Raw genomic sequence first — 19685 nt, 5'->3', positions numbered from 1 at the left:
TGGATTGACTCCTTACCCTCTTCCTTAAAACCCACATCCTTTAGCCTATCCTTCTCCTTCCCTCTTTCCTGATGAAGCAACCGTTGGTTGTGAAAGCTTGAATTTTGTGTGTATGTTTGAGTGTCTATCAACCTGCCAGCGCATTCGTTTGGTAAGTCACATCATCTTGCCAAACTCTTTGCCTTTACAAATGTCTGCTTGTGTCTGTGTATGTGCGGATGGGTATGTGTGTGTGAGTGTGTGTGCGAGTGTATACCTGTCCTTCTTCCCCCAGAGGTAAGTCTTTTCGCTCCCGGGATTGTAATGACTCCTTTCCCTCTCCCCTAAAACCCATATCCTTTAGTCTCTCCCTCTCCTTCCCTCTTTGCTGATGAAGCAACCGTTTGTTGCAAAAGCTTGGATTTTGTGTGTATGTTTGTGTTTGTTTGAGTGTCTATCAACCTGACAGCGCTTCGTTTGGTAAGTCACATCATCTTCCCAAACTCTTTGGCTTTAGAAATGTCTGCTTGTGTCTGTGTATGTGCGGATGGATATGTGTGTGTGTGTGTGTGGGTGTATGCCTGTCTTTTCTCCCTCTTAAGGTAAGTCTTTTCGCTCCCGGAATTGGAAAGACTCCTTACCCTCTCCCTTAAAATCCACATCCTTTAGTCATTCCCTCTCCTTCCCTCTTTCCTGAGGAGGCCACCGTTGGTTGCGAAACCTTGAATTTTGGGTGTATGTGTTTGTTTGTGTGTCTATCAAACTGCCAGCACTTTCGTTTGGTAAGCACATCATCTTGCCAAACTCTTTGACTTTACAAATGTCTGCTTCTGTCTCTGTATGTGCAGATGGATATGTGTGTGTGTGTGAGTCCGAGTGTATACCTGTCCTTTTTTCCCGCTAAGGTAAGTCTTTCCACTCCTGGGATTGGAATGACTCCTCACCCTATCCCTTAAAACCCACATCCTTTAGACTTTCCCTCTCCTTCCTTCTTTCCTGATGAAGCAACCATACACTGCGAAAGCTTGAATTTTGTGTGTATGTTTGTGTTTGTTTGTGTGACTATCAAACTGCCAGCACTTTCGTTTGGTAAGTCACATCATCCTGCCAAACTCTTTGCCTTTACAAATGTCTGCTTGTGTCTGTGTATGTGCGGATGGAAATTTGCGTGTGGGTGCGAGTGTATACCTGTCCTTTTTTCCCCCTAAGGTAAGTCTTTTCGCACCTGGGATTGGATTGACTCCATACGCTCTCCCTTAAAACCCACATCCTTTAGTCTTTCCCTCACCTTCCCTCTTTCCTGAGGAAGCCACCGTTGGTTGCGAAAGCTTGAATTTTGTGTTTATGTGTTTGTATGTGTGTCTATCAACCTGGGAGCGCTTTCGTTTGGTAAGTCACATCATCTTGCCAAACTCTTTGCCTTTACAACTGTCTGCTTGTGTCTGTGTATGTGCAGATGGATATGTGTGTGTGTGTGAGTCCGAGTGTATACCTGTCCTTATTTTCCTCTAAGGTAAGTCTCTCCGCACCCGGGATTGGATTGACTCCTTACTCTCTCCCTCAAAACCCACATCCTTTAGTCTTTCCCTCTCCTTCCCTCTTTCCTGATGAAGCAACCGTTGGTTGCAAAAGATTGAATTTTGTGTGTATGTTAGTGTCTGTTTGTGTCTCTATCAACCTTCCAGTGCTTTCGTTTGGTAAGTAACATCATCTTACGGATCTCTTTGCCTTTACAAATGTCTGCTTGTGTCTGTGTATGTGGGGATGGATATGTGTTTGCGTGTGTGTGCGAATGTACACCTGTGACTTTTTCCCCCTAAGGTAAGTCTTTCCGCACCTGGGATTGGATTGGCTCCTTACCCTCTCCCTTAAAACACTCATCCGTAAGTCTTTCCCTTACCTTCCCTCTTTCCTGATGAAGCAAACGTTGGTTGCGAAAGCTTGGATTTTGTGTGTATGTATGTGTGTGTTTGTGCGTCTATCAACCTGCCTGTGGTTTCGTTTGGTAAGTCACATCATCTGGCCAAACTCTTTGCCTTTACAAATGTCTGCTTGTGCCTGTGTATGTGAGGATCGATATGTGTGTGTGTGTGTGTGTGTGTGTGTGTGTGTGTGTGTGTGTGTGTGTGTGTGTGTGTGTGTGTGTGTGTGTGTGTGTGTGTGCGATTGTGTACCTGCCCTTTTTTCCCCTTAAGGTAAGACTTTCCACTCCCGGGATTGGAATGACTCCTTACCCTCTCCCTTAAAACCCACATCCTTTAGTCTTTCCCTCTCCTTCCCTCTTTCCTGATGAAGCAACCATTGGTTGCGAAAGCTTGAATTTTGTGTGTATGTTTGCGTTTGTTTGCGTGTCTATCAACCTGCCAGCGCTTTCGTTTGGTAAGTCACATCATCTTGCCAAACTGTTTGCCTTTACAAATGTCTGCTTGTGTCTGTGTATGTGCGGATGGATATGTGCATGTGTCGGAGTGTATACCTGTCTTTTTTTACCCCTAAGGTAACTTTTTCCGCTCCCGGGATTGGAATGACTCCTTACCCTCTCCCTTAAAACCCACATCCTTTAGTCTTTCCCTCTCCTTCCCTTTTTCCTGATGAAGCCACCGTTGGTTGCGAAAGCTTGAATTTTGTGTGTATGTGTTTGTTTGTGTGTCTATCAACCTGCCAGCGCTATCGTTTGGTAAGTCACATCATCTTGCCAAACTGTTTGCCTTTACAAATGTCTGCTTGTGTCAGTGTATGTGTGGATTGATATGTGTGTGTGTGTGTGTGTGCGAGTGTATACCTGTCCTTTTTTCCCCCTAAGGTAAGTCTCTCTGCACCTGGGACTGGATTGACTCCTTACCCTCTCCCTTAAAACCCACATCCTTTAGTCTTTCCCTCTCCTTCCCTCTATCCTGACGAAGCAACCGTTGGTTGCGAAAGCTTGAATTTTGTGTGTATGCTTGTGTTTCTTTGTGTGTCTATGAACCTGCCAGTGTTTTCGTTTGGTAAGTCACATCATCTTGCCAAACTCTTTGCCTTTACAAATGTCTGCTTGTGTCTGTGTATGTGCGGATGGATATGTGCGTGTGTGGGAGTGTATACCTGTCTTTTTTTACCCCTAAGGTAACTTTTTCCACTCCCGGGATTGGAATGACTCCTTACCCTCTCCCTTAAAACCCACATCCTTTAGTCTTTCCCTATCCTTCCCTCTTTCCAGATGAAGCAACCGTTGGTTGAGAAAACTTGAATTTAGTGTGTATGTTTGTGTTTGTTTGTGTGTCTATGAACCTGCCAGTGTTTTCGTTTGGTAAGTCACATCATCTTGCCAAACTCTTTGCCTTTACAAATGTCTGCTTGTGTCTGTGTATGTGCGGATGGATATGTGCGTGTGTGGGAGTGTATACCTGTCTTTTTTTACCCCTAAGGTAACTTTTTCCGCTCCCGGGATTGGAATGACTCCTTACCCTCTCCCTTAAAACCCACATCCTTTAGTCTTTCCCTCTCCTTCCCTCTTTCCTGATGAAGCAATCGTTGGTTGCGAAAGCTTGAATTATGTGAGTAAGTTTGTGTTTGTTTGTGTGTCTATCAACGTGCCAGCGCTTTCGTTTGGTAAGTCACATCATCTTGCCAAACTTTTTGCCTTTACAAATGTCTGCTTGTGTCTGTGTATGTGCGGATGGATATGTGTGTGTTTGTGCGAGTGTATACCAGTCCTTTTTTCCCCCTAAGGTAAGTCTTTAGGCTTCCGGGATTGGAATCACTCCTTACCCTCTCCCTTAAAACCCACATCCTTTATTTAGTCTTTCCCTCTCCTTCCCTCTTTCCTGATGAAACAACCGTTGGTTGCGAAAGCTTGAGTTTTGTGTGTATGTTTGTGTTTGTTTGTGTGTCTATCAGCCGGCCAGAGCTTTCGTTTCGTATGTCACATCATCTTGCCAAACTCTTTTCCTTTACAGATGTCTGCTTGTGTCTGTGTATGTGCGGATAGATATGTGTGTGTGTGTGTGTGTGTGTGTGCGAGTGTATACCTGTCCTTTTTTTCCCGTAAGGTAAGTGTTTCCGCTCCCGGGATTGGAATGACTCCTTACCCTCCGTCTTAAAACCCACATCCTTTAGTCTTTCCCTCTCCTTCCCTCTTTCCTGATGAAGCAACCGTTGGTTGCGAAAGCTAGAATTTTGTGTGTGTGTTTGTGTTTGTTTGTGTGTCTATCGACTTGCCAGTTTTTTTGTTTGGTAAGTCTCGTCATCTTTGTTTTTAGATAAATCTTTGTTTTTAGTTATATTAAACCAAAGGAACAAGAAGATTAGAGACTAACACCCCATCTAGAATGAGACCACAGAAAATGGAGCATCTGCTGAGGACTGGGTGAGGTATGGTGTGATGTTCGCCTGCTTTATTTCTTCATTGATTGTCCTTATGTTGACATACTGCATTGCAACACTGGCTGAAATATGGGGTTTGTAATTTCGACACTGACTACTGTAAATAATGTAGCCGACAGGTGCATGGATGTGTTTCAAAGTTTTATACGGATGCGTTTCACAGTTGTTTACTTTCAGTGTTCACAATGCCACAATAATACACAGTTATATACGGCCAGTGCCCTACTGTTTAACTTTCGACAAGCCTCATTAATAGGTTGGAGGCGAACATCCACATACTGCTACAATAGTTTAGTGTTGAACATCTATGAGCAGTAAAAGCCTAACCAAACATTTCACTGTTCATGTGGAATAATAAGGTACATACGGAACAGACACTGTCATTGTTTTAACACATGGCCTATTGGTGTAACACTTATTTCACAGTTAAGTGGATCCATTGTTGCTGATCTAACCAATACAGGTTCCTCATCTGAAACATGGCTGTGGACTGACTGTCTCGGGACCAAAAATCAGGCCCTTATACATCCTCACAATAATAAGTACTGAAACTACACTGTTTGAAGTTAAATTTGTAGAAATTACAATTAAAACTTAACTCAGTAAATTAACTGAATACATAAAAAAATTGGTTCTTTTTAAGTTTCTTCTACTTCAAGGGTTAAGCTGAATTATTTGTTTAAATGATGAAATTGACATATATAGATATGCAAACAATACTTTGACGAAACTGAAAATTACTTTGGCGTTAATTAAGGTCTAGCTTTGCTATCATGTTTTCAAATAGAGCCAAATAGATCCTTTAAAGTTACTATTAGTTGTTCCCCAAATCTTTATAATTAGTACAAAATTTATATTTGTTTATAAGTCAACAATAGAATTTACGTAACGAAACAATTACTGATTTCACCCTCTACCAAAAGGTACTAACTAGCAATAGTTGAAATAAATTAGAAAATCAATTACATACATAAAACTAAGCACAAAATTAGTTTCGGTGTTATATTCTTTAAAACTAAGGGCCAACCTTTCTCTTTTATGAAAATGCAGATTATACTCATGTATGTTAATGGTAATTAGTTCAAAAATGAAAAAAATGAATTTTAAGGAGGCAGATGGCAAAACAAAAGGGGAAGTAAAAATATCCCAACTTCGTTTGTTACAATAGGAAGTGAATTTAGCTGTGCCCTGGCTTGCCTTAAGCAACTTAGGGAAACTACTAAACCTAAACCTGGAAACCTGGATAGGGATTTGATCCACTGTTCTCCATAATGTCCTCCACAATGTGAGTCCATCTCCTTGTATGGTTCATAAAAACATATGTTCAAAGTGAACACTATGTGTTAACTAGCTACCATTGCTATTACATGACACACATTTATTACACTCTGTTATGTGACATTGTAAAGATCTTTATAAATAAGAAAGATGTGAAAAAAATTGCATACTCACAACATGAGACTTTATGTCAAGAAGTTCCACTGCTTTGCCATCCTGGCTAGACTTCTTGTTTAGTTCTGCAAGTCGAGCAGAGCTTTTGGTGAGAAATTCAGCAACCATTGACAGCAAAGTATCACGAGGGCGTCGGAATTCATTTCGGAGAACCTGAAAGGAAGTAATTATATTTTTCTTCATATGAAGAAGTGTGGAAAACTTCATTGTAGATGAAAGTATCCTTTCTTCAAGCAGGGTAACTGAAGAATGCTTCACTTCAAAGAGAAACCTAATGTTTTTAGATGTCCTCAGTAGCTTTACTGATGAAACAAACTTTTGGTAATATGCTCCCAAAAACCTGGTTGAGAAAAACATCTATGAGATGTTGCTTGTATAGGAAAGCCTGTTCTCTCATCACGTCCAGCAAGACCCGGCGATGAACAGTGGACTGATATCTGATGATAATGGACAGGAAGTTACTAAGGAGCTGTCTCAACTGAAGAACCCAGACAAAATTACAGTTCACTATTTACTTAATGGATTTTCCCACAAAGATTGTGAGGATGTGACTATGATGCCAACTTGGGAAAATACATACCTACTCTAGTTGTGTGTTCACATACTCAGTAATGGGCCACAGATAAAGCTCATTTTCACTCCACAGGTAGGGGGCAGATACAAAGTTATTTTGTATTTCCAGTTTCCCATGTTGACAATAGCTTTGTGGTAATGAAAGTTTTGATCTGGTTGATAGTGGTGGTCACTTCTGTGAAACACTTTGTCACTGTCTAGGCTATATTTCCTGGGCTGATCAGGATACTTTCGTCATGCGTTGCACTAATAACTGGGTTCCTCTTGTCTGGAACTCTTAACAGTTTCTATGCTAATGGGGAATTTCTGGTACAATTGATACTGTTCATAAATTTACCACCAATGTATTCTCATTATTTCTGTAATAGGTCGGGATTTTGATTCACTATGCCCTTGGATGAGACAATCACATTGCTAAAATTAAGAATTATATATAAATCATGTAGAATGGAATAAGAGCCCAATATCTTTGACTTCAAAGTTGTTTAACAACTAGCCTGAATTAGGGAGTTTCAACTAATAATGCTACATTCAAATGTCTCATAACAGCTTTAAAACCACTTGTAATTTCCTCAAGTCTCTTACTTTAAACTTCTCAAAGGTCTCTTCTTGTCTTTTATGATGATGAATACATTTGTCACAACTGTGTCTTGGTTCAAAGACAAGTCATAATTTTAACAAGGGAATTTTCAGGAGGGCTACCCTCTCAACTCTGCTGATGAGATAGATGTTCGTTTTCAACTTTAAGGTAGTAGTTTGAAGGCATCAACTTAACCCCACAAGTAATTAGGGAAAGAGAGGTCAGTCAAGACAGCAATATTTGTAACTGGATAATCGTGACATAAAATGGTCAGAGGGAGTTGAGTGGGGGGAGGGGGGAGGGTCTCTGCTTTGCCTCAACAGATATTTGCACAACTGGCATGCAGCTCACCTCAAAGTTTAAAGTTTTTCTTTTCATAAGAATTTGTACCATCATTGTGAAACCTGTGGTCAACCCAAGATCCCTTCTTGAAACACTCAATGTTTCACTGTCATGCAAAGTCAGATGCAATACAATGCCCGCAAATTGTGATACTGTGAACATCAAAACAGGAGAATGAAAGCGTAAGTGGAAAGTCAGAAGATTTGTTAACTTATCATGACATCATTTGGAAATCATGAACATTCAGCACATATGTCTATATCAATACAAGCTAATAGAATACTATTACATAACAACGAAAGGGAATGAAGTACTGAATAAATAAACCGAAATGAATTAAATCCTACTGTCTAAGGTTGGTGAATCTGCGCAGACGAGATCTTTGAATGTTGTGTCACAACAGTGGATTGGAAAACAGATAAGCTAGTAGAATTTAATGTACATGTCATCAACAAGTTGTATTCTCGGTTTCATTTGACAGTTTGAGTGAGAATCACTAAGCTTAACAATATGAGAGAAGGAAAGTTGCTACTCACCATATAGCGGAGATGCTGAGCCGCGATAGGCACAATAAAAGGATTCACACAAACATAGCTTTCAGCCATTAAGGCCTTTGTCAGCAGTACACACACACACACACACACACACACACACACACACACACACACACACACACACACACGCACGCACACACACATGCATGCGCAACTAGCACACACATCTGCAGTCTCAGAGAGATGAAACTACACTCTAGTCAATACACTTCTGGAGGCGGTGTTTCCATGCCTGGAAGGCATCCTGGAATGCCTTTTCTGGAATGTCATTTAAAGCTGATGTAACATGTACCTGGATGCTTTCAATCGTGTCTGAATGTTTTTCTTTCATGACTCCTTTTAATAGAGGAAACAAAAAAAAGTCAGCAGGAGCCAGACAGGACTGTAGGGAAGCTGGGGAACCAATGGGGTCTTGGTCCTGGCCAGGAAGTCATTCACAATGCAGGCGCTATGACTCGGCGAGTTGTCGTGGTGAACTTTCCACATGTCCTTGATGTCGCTTCGGCAGTGCGAGACCCTACTTTTCAGTCTTTTGAGCACTTCCAAGTAGAAAGCTGAGTTCACTGTAGTCCTGGTAGGTACAAATTAGTGGTGGACAATGACTCTGACATCAAAGAAGACAATGAGCATGGACTTGCTCATGTGTGCCTTCTTGGGACGGGGCGACGATGGGGTGTGCCACTCTGAACTCTACCTTTTTGTCACAGGGTCGTACTCAAAAATCCATGACCCATCACCACTGATAACTGAGTTTAAAAATTGGGGATCATTTTCACACATTTCCAACATTTTTCGGCACCGAAGCACTCGCATGTGCTTGTGTTCGTCGGTCAACTCTTTTGGTACGAGTTTGGCACACATCTTTCTCATGTTCAAATCTTTGGTCACAATGTGGAAAACAGTTGTTTTTGACATGTTTAGAGTTTGTGCTATCAATTGAAGGCTCAGCTGTTTGTCAGAGTTCAAACAATGGCATACACGCGTCACATTTTCGTCAACACATGCGTATGATGGCCGTCCACTGCGAGGTTCGCCGGTGATCTCCTCTCGGCCCTCCATGAACAACTTGTGCCATCAGAAAACTTGTGATTTGGAGAAGCAATCAGTCCCAAAGGCATGCTGAAGTAATGGAAATGTTTTGGTGGTGGACTTCCCAAGTTTAACGCAAAATTTGATAGCATACCGTACTACAGAATGATCCATTGTGCCGTGTTACATAAACTCAAAACAAGGTTGATGGGAACACACGTCCTGACACTCCAACAGCTCGCAGCTGAATAAGACAAAGAGCATTTTGAAGCTAACACCACCCTCCACTTAGCTCAGCTGGTTACAGCATGCTGTGGTGTTCCGTTGCATCAGAAAAAAATTGGTCGCATTACTTATGGAATGCACTCTGTAGGTTCGTTGGGTGGCAGAATACCACTGTGGGAGGGATGGGAAGGATAGTGGGTAGGACATTCCTTATTTCAGGGCACAATGAGTGTTAGTTGAAACCCTAGGGGAGACAGGTCACAATGAAAGGTAGTTGAAACCCTAGAGAAGAATGTCATTTAGTTACTTTAGTCCTGGGTGGTACTAAGACATGAGGGCAATGCTCCTCTGTGACTGAGCAGTGGGACTTTGGGAGGTGATTGGTGATTGTAGAGATAAGTCACAGAAAATCTTAATTAGGTCTTTGAAAGCCACAGTCAGGCACTTGGTATATTTCGAGAGGGACTGCTCATCTCTACAGATGTGATGGCCATAGGTGGCTAGGCTCCATGAAAGGAAATTTGGTTTGGAATCGGTGGCAACTGTCAGTGTCGTGGTTGGTAGGTTTGATATGGATGGAGGTAATGATGTAGCTATCTTTGAGGTGGACATCAACATTGGGGAAGGTGGCTTGTTGGGTTGAGGACAACCAGGTGAAGCAAATGGGGGAGAAGGTATTCAGGTCCTGGAGGCAGACCAAGGTTTGGCTAGAGAAATGTTGTTCAAGTGGATGTAGGTTGCAGTAATTATACACAAGTGGAGAGGACGGCACAAGATACATTGGCATGGAGAGTTGAATCAAACCAGTCTTTGGAATGAAGAGAGCAACAAATGAGTCTTTCAATTCAAGTAACTTTCCTGAGTATGTGTCACTGCACTTAGATAAAATACCAGACCTGCAGTTCTGTATTCCACAAGGCCTGACCACACTCCATTACAATTGTGCATGAGGGGAAATCAAAAAATAAGATGGACTATTCCAAATTCTTGTGTGTTTATGTTGATATGAAACTGAACTGGAAGCCACATGAAACAGATCTTTTTAAACATCTAATCTCTGTAAATTTTACATTATGGACAACAGAAGATTTTGAAGGAGAAAATGCCAACATATTAACTTTTATCTGCTATACTCATTCGCTGATGTCTTCTTGTACATAAAAGGGTTTGTGGACAGAATCATGAAAGAAAGGCAATATGTTGCGTTGATGCTAGAATATCTTGGAGACTGTCTTGAAACAGTTGGGCATAATGGGAAGAGTCTCACATTTACTTCCTAATGAAATTTATTGTTAAGAACCAGTCACCATAAATACAACATTAAAAGGAGGAATGACATACACTTACTGCCTCAGTGTGGCACAGAAAGCAGTGAGATAAAGAGCAATAAAGTTGTGACCACTTACCCAGTGATATCAAGAATCTAACAGATAATAAAGTACTTTAAATACAGACTGAAGTCATACCTGCATGGTATCTCTTCTACTCTATGAAAGGATTTCTAAATGAGTTATAACAAGTGTGTGTGTGTGTGTGTGTGTGTGTGTGTGAGAGAGAGAGAGAGAGAGAGAGAGAGAGAGAGAGAGAGAGAGAGAGAGAGAGAGAGAGAGAGAGAGAGAGAGAGGGAGAGAGAGAGAGAGAGACAGAGAGAGAGAGAGAGAGAAAGACTGAACTTAGATAAATATGAATCACTGTATGTAAATTTAAAAATGAAGTTAATCAAAGCTTAAGATTAACGTAAAAGACAAGCATGTAAATGGTCAGCATGTTGAAATATTTTTCACTGAGAAAGTATATGATAATTATAAACTGAATTTTTATGCTAAATAGCAAGAGACAGCAGTTTGGTTTACAAAGTAGCAGAAGTACAGATTCAGCCAGAATGGAGTTTACAAAGCGGCACTTTTTGCATAGTACGATGAAAATTGGGCAATAGGCACATAAATAAAAATATTTAACTTGTCTGATATTCTTGAAAATAAAATTCTACTGAAAAACCTAGAATCATTCATAATAAGAAAGTAGCAAATGAATGATTCTGACCGCACCTGGAAAATAGGGTACAGAGCATGATGTTGATGTTGTGGTCTTCAGTCCTGAGACTGGTTTGATGCAACTCTCCATGCTACTCTATCCTGTGCAAGCTTCTTCATCTCCCAGTACCTACTGCAACCTACATCCTTCTGAATCTGCTTAGTACAAATAGTATGGGCCTCAAATGAAATGAACATTTAATAAAACATTTATCAGATATGAAATAATTTAATATGCAAACAATGGAAACTCCAGGCTGGAATATCAACAATGTAAGGAAAAGATATGAGGGTCTTCCCGAAAGCAATGCCTCCTACTTTTTTGTGATGGCTTTGGATGTCTGCACCAGATGTTGTTGGTGTAGTGCTAATGCTTGAACCTTCATCTTTCATTTGCAGTTTGTGCCTGCAGAGAAGTGTTCCAAAATGTAGTCTGATATGGACGTGTGTATAAAACAGTGATGTGAGATTGAATTCCTCATTATTGAAGACATTGCGCCGATTTAAATCCATCGACGTCCACTAAAGGTGTATGTAGACAATATAATGTACGTGGGCAATGTGAGGCAATGGTATAGCATACTCAAGGTGGTGAAAACTGTGTGCATGACAAGCCACAGCCCTGTCGACCCTGCACATCTGTCATACCTCGCAATGAAGACCATCTTAATCAACTCATCCATGCTGATTGTCAGATAACAACCAGAGAATTGTGTGCAAAGCTGAATGTCAACTGTAATGCCTTGGAAACAATGCTGGAACATTTTGGTTATCGCAAAGTTAAATGAGATGGATATCACAGGTATCACAGATGCTTGCAGAAGAACAAAAAACACGTCAAATGGAAATTTGTCAGGACCTGCTGGACCAATATGGAGCTGAAGACGACAATTTTCTGAATACCATCATCACTGGAGATGACACAAGGTGTCACCACTACGAGCTGGAATCTAGAAGGCAGTCTATGGAATGGTGACGTGTGAATTCTCCATCAAAGAAGGAATTCAAGAGACAGCCATCTGCAGGCAAAGTGATGTGCACAATCTTTTGGGATAGCTGCGATGTGGTTCTTTTGGAAGTCCTGGAGCTTGGAGAAACTGTCAATTCAGCATGCTACAAGATGACACTGACTAAGCTGAAAGCCCAAATTTCCATGGTAAGGCGACAAAAGAAGACCAACTTGATAATGCCAGTCCCCACACCAGTTTTGTGACCATGCCACTCATTACAAAATTTGGCTGCATTTTCTTACCACATCCACAATACAGTCCCCATTTTAGCACCTTCAGACTTCCATCTCTTTGAGCCTCTGAGAGATGGACTATGTGGCAAACATAGATTCAGATGCTGTTGTCAGAGCTGTAAGAAAGTGGTTAACCTCAGCTGGTTCCAATTTTTACAAGTGCAGCATGCAGGCTCTGATTCATAATTGTCAAAATTGCATAACAAATGGTGGTGGCTATGTGGGAAAATGACAGTACTATTACTGATAACACAAATCACTTTCAGTTCAAGTTCACTGGCGTTGTTGACTGCAATGACACATCACAAACTAGGCAGTGTTCTGGTTTGTGATGGGAGGTGGGAGAGAGACAGTGTTAGCAAGCTCATGAATTCCTGCAACTCTTGGTCATCACATCAGTGCACTGCTGCTGACAGCTGAATCCAGTGTTGCCAGATAGAGATAGGTTTCCCATGGCATCAAAATATGGCCATTTTTAAGACAGGCATGAATTTTAAATCAATTTTGAGTGTAAGATGCACCTGAATTTTGGAGACAAGTTTTTTGAAGGGAAAAATGCATCTTATGATCCATAAAATTGGGTATATCCCAGAACATTGATAGTTATTCACTCAATATTTTTGCAGGTAGACTTATAAAAGGCACAGCTCTATTAAGCCCATCTTTTTATAATATGAACAATATATGAGAAGGAAAGTTGCTAGTCACCATATAGCGGAGAGGCTGAATTGCAGATAGGCACAACAAAAAGACTCTCACAAACTGCAGTGTGGTTTCAGTTGCCTGAGACTGCAGTCGTGTGTATGAGTTGCATTTGCTTGAGTGTGTGTGTGTGTATTGTTTACGAAGGCCTTAATGGCCGAATGCTTTAATTGTGTGAGTCTTTTTGTTGTACCCATCTGCAACTCAGCATCTCCGCTATATGGTGAATAGCCATTTTCCTTCTCATATTTGGTTACATTCCATCCTGGATTTTCCATTGTTTGATTTTTACAATAATAATATGGTAACTGATGTCACTTTTTGAAAAAAAAAAATATTTTATTAAATCCAGCAAGTATCTGGGTAAAACAAAAAAAAAATATCCACAAATTGAGATATGCAACTAGAAATTATTCACAAATGATAATTTCATTCATATACCATTATTGTTTGGTGACACAGAAAATTAAGATTTTAAAACAGAAGAACAGAACAACTGGGATTAATCCTCAATAGACAGCAATGAAACTAAAAAGTTGGTAGGTGTGACTGACTACTATTACTCAAAAATGAAAATAAAGAAATAAATTTCAAAATGCCTATCGAACTTTGGTCCCATCTACAGAGTATTTAGAAATACTTTTACAAAAACTGGACCGTGTGTGTGTGTGTGTGTGTGTGTGTGTGTGTGTGTGTGTGTGTGTGTGTGTGTGTGTGGGAGGGTGGGGGGGGGGGGGGGAGGGGGGTATATATATATATTGCTCACTAAATGAGGCAATAGATTATACCAAAAAATCATTAGTTTTAGAGTGATAATTAAAGTTTAATATCAATCGTCAATGGGTCCAAGTTGAAATGCAATCATTTTAGTTCATAATTAATACTTGAAATTCACGTTATATGATATAGTGACAACACTCTTTACTGTACCCTCAGTGACAATGGAGAAGACATGCTTTGTTGGAGGCCTATAATTTACATTATTTTGGGTGTGATAAAGGGATGCCACTAAGTTCATCTTTGGAATGTTAGCGTAGGAGATGTGACAAATTAAAGCTAAGCATTTCGCACATTTAGTTACATATTTAAGCTAACTTCCAAATTTTCCTTTGTGTATGATTGCATGTGTCAAGTATAGCTGATCTGAAATTCTAGATTCTAATATTTTACTGTTCATGCTATTTTCCTATAAACTTTCTTCAACTGCATCAAGGACTGTGTGTACCATGATACATTATGTACTAGATGAAAGACTTGGTATTGCCCAGGAATTTATTTATAGCTGTGCCCAAGACTTCATACATGCAGAATTTATTTTTGCCTTATAGAGCTTCATTGTATACAATGTCTGAAGTAATATGATTGTGGACATGAATGGAGGACTTGTTTGCTTCACTAACATGGGAGAGCACCACACAGAGTTGGCTGTGCAAAAGCCAACTGACACTATGGCCCATGCCCACTAAATGCAGTGTCTGGCCTTGTGCTTTCTGTATGATCCTGACATAACATAAACTCACAGGGAATTGTATATGTTTAAGGCAAAATGGAAAGTAATTATGAATGAGTGGAATTTGGGGTATAAAAACTCGCTTGCCTGTGCCACTTCCCACCAAAATATCTACTTCTGTTGTGTTACATTGGAGAGAAGTAACTTTAATCCTCTGTGCGTGAAAGATTTTGAGGAGGGAGATAATGAATGACACTCCTGATCAGAGTTACATTGCATCTTGCTTTCAGAAGGGTTTTCCAAAGAGTGAGTTAAAGCCAATGTTCTTGAGCCACAGCAAGTCTCACCTCACAATCTTCACTGGATTCCTGAGACCACATAGTTCTCAGTATTTTAGCTGTACTGGTGTATTCAGAAAGAGTCAACTATTTTCTAGACATTTTATTCATAAATAAAGCTAAATAAAAATGTAATGAGTAGGCACTCAAATCACAAAGCAAACATTTTTCCTAGCAAGGCAATGTCATTAAGTTTTTAATACACAAAGCAAAATCACACTCAAGGAAATTCACTGTTAGTCTCTACTCATAAAAACTGCAGCACTTAATTTTGTCATTGGCATAAACTACCAAAACCACAGCTCTCACTGAGCTGAAAACCACTAACAAGAACATCTATTGATTTCTTGGTGTATTATCAAACTAATAATGCCATCTATTGGCTCTATAGTGTACTACACAATGATGATTTTGAATCCAAGATATTAAGCTGAGCAGACCATTTCAGATAAAATTTTAAATCACAATATCTTTTTTCCATGTTCTGATTTTGATGAAATAAAGCCTGTATTTTGTCCCAAATTACATTCAAGTTACCCATGAAACACCCATAAAAATTGGTGTACCAGTTCTGGGATTTTGCATGTTCAAACAGACAGACATGACCGTCTAGATGAAACTTTAATTCTTGATATGTATTTTTTCCATGATCTGATTTTGATGAAATAAAGACTATATGTTGCCCCAAGGTATGCTTAAACTACCAGTGAAAACCCCATGAAAATTTGTGTAGTAGTTTTGGAGATTAGAACGATCAAACAGAGAAACAGACAGACATGGCAGTTTTACGGGTACAGTAGGTTTTCCAAAAATTTGGAGTATAACACAAAATTCATACCATATTGTCAACTCTAAACTAATTTGTGCTTCTTAGAAATTTATGACAATGGTATCACCAATTTGAAATAGGATTTTTGTTACTTCATTATGCATTTACTTGATAAGTATATTTTTTGAAAATTTTTGGATACTTGGGAGGGTTATGCATAATGTACTTCATAGTAAATTGTGAATTACAGTTGTTTATACTGTAACCTTTGGGAGTAACATCTTTTCAAAAAATTATTGCAGTGTAATTACTTATGTGATTAGTACAATATTCCACATTTTTCCAATCTTTGATCTGTTTCTTCTAAGTTAGTGTTTTGAAACTTTAGGATCGTAGCATAAACTTAGCTCTTACGAATTCAGCAGCAGAATTATAATGTTAAGTTTTACACATATTATAGCTGAAATCCTGTGTTCCGTTTAGTTTTCCATGTCAACAGCAGTCAGTGCATATTATCAACATTTGTCATATATTAGCACTATATTCAGCACTGTTCTATAAGTCTGTTAATGAGCAAAACCTCAACAAAAGTTCAGGACACAAAGTTAGTTTCAGGAAATCATAGATTTCTTTCATTTCTTGGGTGTTATAGCTTCAGATTTTAGATGGTAGCTGCAATTCCAATAGTCCAACATATACTGAAATTAAAACACTATCACTGAGGACAGTATAAGTTACTTGTTTAGCATTCAGATAAACATTGTACCAGTTAGAATGCAGACTCATTATGAATGCTGTTCTTGGGCACAGAAAGAGTTAGTTGTAACTAGCTGGCAATCACTCTGACTGCTGTTAAGTAATTGGAAGCTGTTTCAAAGTGTACAACAGCAGCAGGATGGTGGGCCATTTACAGGGGAAGCAGGGAGCAGAGTGAACCCAGTGCTTTACACGTATCCCACAAACCAACAAGTCTGAGCTGTTGCATTCCACTGAAATTGAAACTGAGGCAGTGAGACACATTCCACCTGTTGGGAAGTATGCTGTGATGGTCAGTGTTATGGGGAGCAAATACAAAAGTTTTTGGGTCTGTTAATCATCTGCTATTCAAACATATGGCAAATAATCATAGAATTTAGGAAAATCACACCCAGAGGCTGGAAAGGATCACCCTGTGCACCCTGTGTGTATGACTGGAGGCCTTACTCAACATGATGAAGGCAGACTTTTGAGAGAATGAGGTTCAACTGACTGCAGATTGTGACGCACATTGGAAGGAATTATTCTTATCATCTGGGCAATGTTTGAAGCTTGAGCTTGAGGTGATGCTAAAAAGCAACAGAGCTCATGTAATACTAGATACAGAGAGCCGGCTAAAACCTGAAATAGCCAAATGTGAGATTTTTGGTGAGAAGCTGAGTATATATTTAAAAAATATGAGAAATGTAAGTGGCATATTTGTCACAGTTCACAAGAAACTCAGACCCACCGAGAGATCAAGGATGAGAATAAACTTGTAACTGGTTCTTTCTATGGACCACTTGGCTTGCCCCAAGATATAACCAAGAACTAGAAAAAAATCTCCATTCATTAGCACGAATGTTCCTCAGTTATACTACCATCACTGAAGGTGACTTTAGTCATCCAAAAATCAACTGGGAAAACTACAGTTTTGTAAGTGGTGGGCCATACAAACTATCCTGTGAAACATTACTAAATTCCTTTTCTTAAAACTACTTAAAATAATTAGTTTAGAAGTCCAGTCATAATGAAAATATATTAGACCTATTGCCAACAAATAAAGCTGACCTCTGTGATGATATCCATACTGAAACTAGTATTGGTGACCATGAAACAGTTGTAGCTATTACTATTACTAAAGCACAAGCTGAAACAAGTAGAAGGGTGTACATGTACAGTGAGCAGATAAAGAGGCAGTCATATCACATCTCAAAGAGGAACTCACACATTTACACCTGGGATAGAGCATGTAGAAACACTGTGGTTCTAAGTTTAAAAGAATAGTCGACCATTTACTGGAAAGATACATACCTAGTTGAATGGTTAGTGATGAGAGAGACCTTCCACAGTATACAGTCTCTGTAAAGAAACTTCTAAGAAAAATGCCATTACAGCATAATAGATGTCAGTGGCCCTAGTTAAGAGTCCTGACACTCATGGACGACACAGGAACTGAAATTAGGATAGCAAATCAAATTCAGAAATGACCAACTATGTTTCCACATGTTCCTTTACTAAGGAAGATACAGAAGTACCGCCCAAGATTAATTCTCACACCACTGTAAAGATACGTGATACAGACAGAAGTGCCAATGGTATTAAGAGACATTTAAAATCATTGAAATTGAACAAGGTTCTAGTGCTCAGTAGGAGTCCTCTCAGTTCTACACACAATTTGCAGCTATGCTAGCTTTCATTTTCACTATAATGTACTGTAGATACCTTGAATGAAAGACTGTGCCCAGTGATTGAAAAAAGTGCCCATGTCACACCTATCTACAAGAATGGTAGCCGAAGTGATCCACAAAACTATCATCCTATCTTATTGGCGTTCATCAGTTGTAGAATCCTAGAGCATATTATGAGCTCATACGTAAAGAGGTTTCTTGAACAAGATCACTTCCTCCATGCCACGCAGCATGGTTTCTACAAACATTGATTATGCAAAACCCAACTTGTGGATTTCAACATGACATCCTGAAACCAACAATTATTAACACAAGATTTATGATAAGGGGTATCAAACAAAATTTGTAACTGGACTGATGATTTCTTGGTATGGAGGATGCAATATGTATCTAGAAAGAGAAGTGACTTGCAGAAGTAGAAGCAACTTCATACAGATGCAAGGAAAGTATATTGTGTTGTTATGCTTATCCATTACAGATATTTTAGAGTCGTGACTGTTAATTGAATGTAAATATATAAAACTCCAACCAGTCACTTTTTTGAATGATCATGTTTTATTCTATGAACTGGTTTCAATAATGATGTAACTTCCAGAAACCATCTGAAGATGAACCTGAAAAGGTTCAAAAACCGGTTCATGGAATAAAACATAATCATTCAAAAAAGTGACTGGTTGCAGTTTTAAATAACTTATTTGCATATATTGTGTTGGTTGGTTGATTTCAGGGAGATGACCAAACAGCAAGGTCACTGGTCCCATCGTATTGGGGAAGGATGGGGAGGAAATCAGCGTCTCCTTTCAAAGGAATCATCCCGGTATTTGCCCGAAGCGATTTAGGGAAATCATGAAAAACCTAAATCAGGATTGGCCAGATGTGGGTTTGAACTGTCATCCTCCCAATGCAAGTCCAATGTACTAACCACTGAGTCAACTCGCTCTATGTGTATATTTATACACTCGCTATTGATTTTGTATTTTCAAGATCTGGCAGACAATCTTAATACTAAATCTACATTTTCTGCAGAGGATGCAATCAGCTATACAGAGGATGCAATTTCCTACAGTGAAGTACTACCTGAAAAAATAGGGTTCTGATAAGATTTCTTAGTGATGTTAAGACTTTAAAATTGTAAATCTTCAGAAATACAGGGTGTTTCAAAAAGAATGCCGGACTTGAAAAGCCTGTTATTTTTATTTATGATGGTTCGTAACGTTGTTTTCACGTTTTGTTATCAGTGAATATTGAAGTTATGTTCTGATACTGTGTTTTTGTTTTCCATGCCAGTGTTTGTGGAGTACAGTCACAGAAGTCACAGTGCAGAACAGCAAGTGTGTGAAAACTCACAAGAAGAATGGTGAAATTTTTGCAGAAACTGGTGAGAAACTCTGTACTATTTTTGGCCACAACAATGCACCAAATGAATCATAGGTTGATCAAGATATCTGAAAAGAAAAGGACTTGTATAACAGTAGACTTCAAAAGCCCTGTACGTCCTCAAAATGGTCGGAGTGAGGCAGATGTTGCTGTGTGTGTCCTTGACAAAGTTGATGAGGAAATGTATGGTTAATTTCATGGATTGAGAAATCGTATCTAGAGCTAGAAGGGTGGGGTCATAAACCCAA

The 19685-nt window shown here is 39.4% G+C and overlaps 1 protein-coding gene across 1 annotated transcript in view; it reads right to left on the bottom strand.

Annotated features, from left to right (window-relative positions):
* Positions 1–19685, bottom strand: part of LOC124619340 (protein unc-80 homolog) — a 905779-nt gene that overhangs the window by 210798 nt on the left and 675296 nt on the right. The window contains exon 50 of the mRNA XM_047145658.1: positions 5797–5949. Coding sequence (XP_047001614.1) covers positions 5797–5949 — 153 coding nt within the window. The remainder of the gene's footprint in view (positions 1–5796; positions 5950–19685) is intronic.

The sequence above is a fragment of the Schistocerca americana genome, chromosome 6 (genome assembly GCF_021461395.2).
Source record: "Schistocerca americana isolate TAMUIC-IGC-003095 chromosome 6, iqSchAmer2.1, whole genome shotgun sequence".
In the NCBI taxonomy this organism is placed as follows: domain Eukaryota; kingdom Metazoa; phylum Arthropoda; class Insecta; order Orthoptera; family Acrididae; genus Schistocerca; species Schistocerca americana.
Note: the sequence above shows the minus strand (reverse complement) of the source record. Positions and strands in the feature narration are given on the sequence as shown.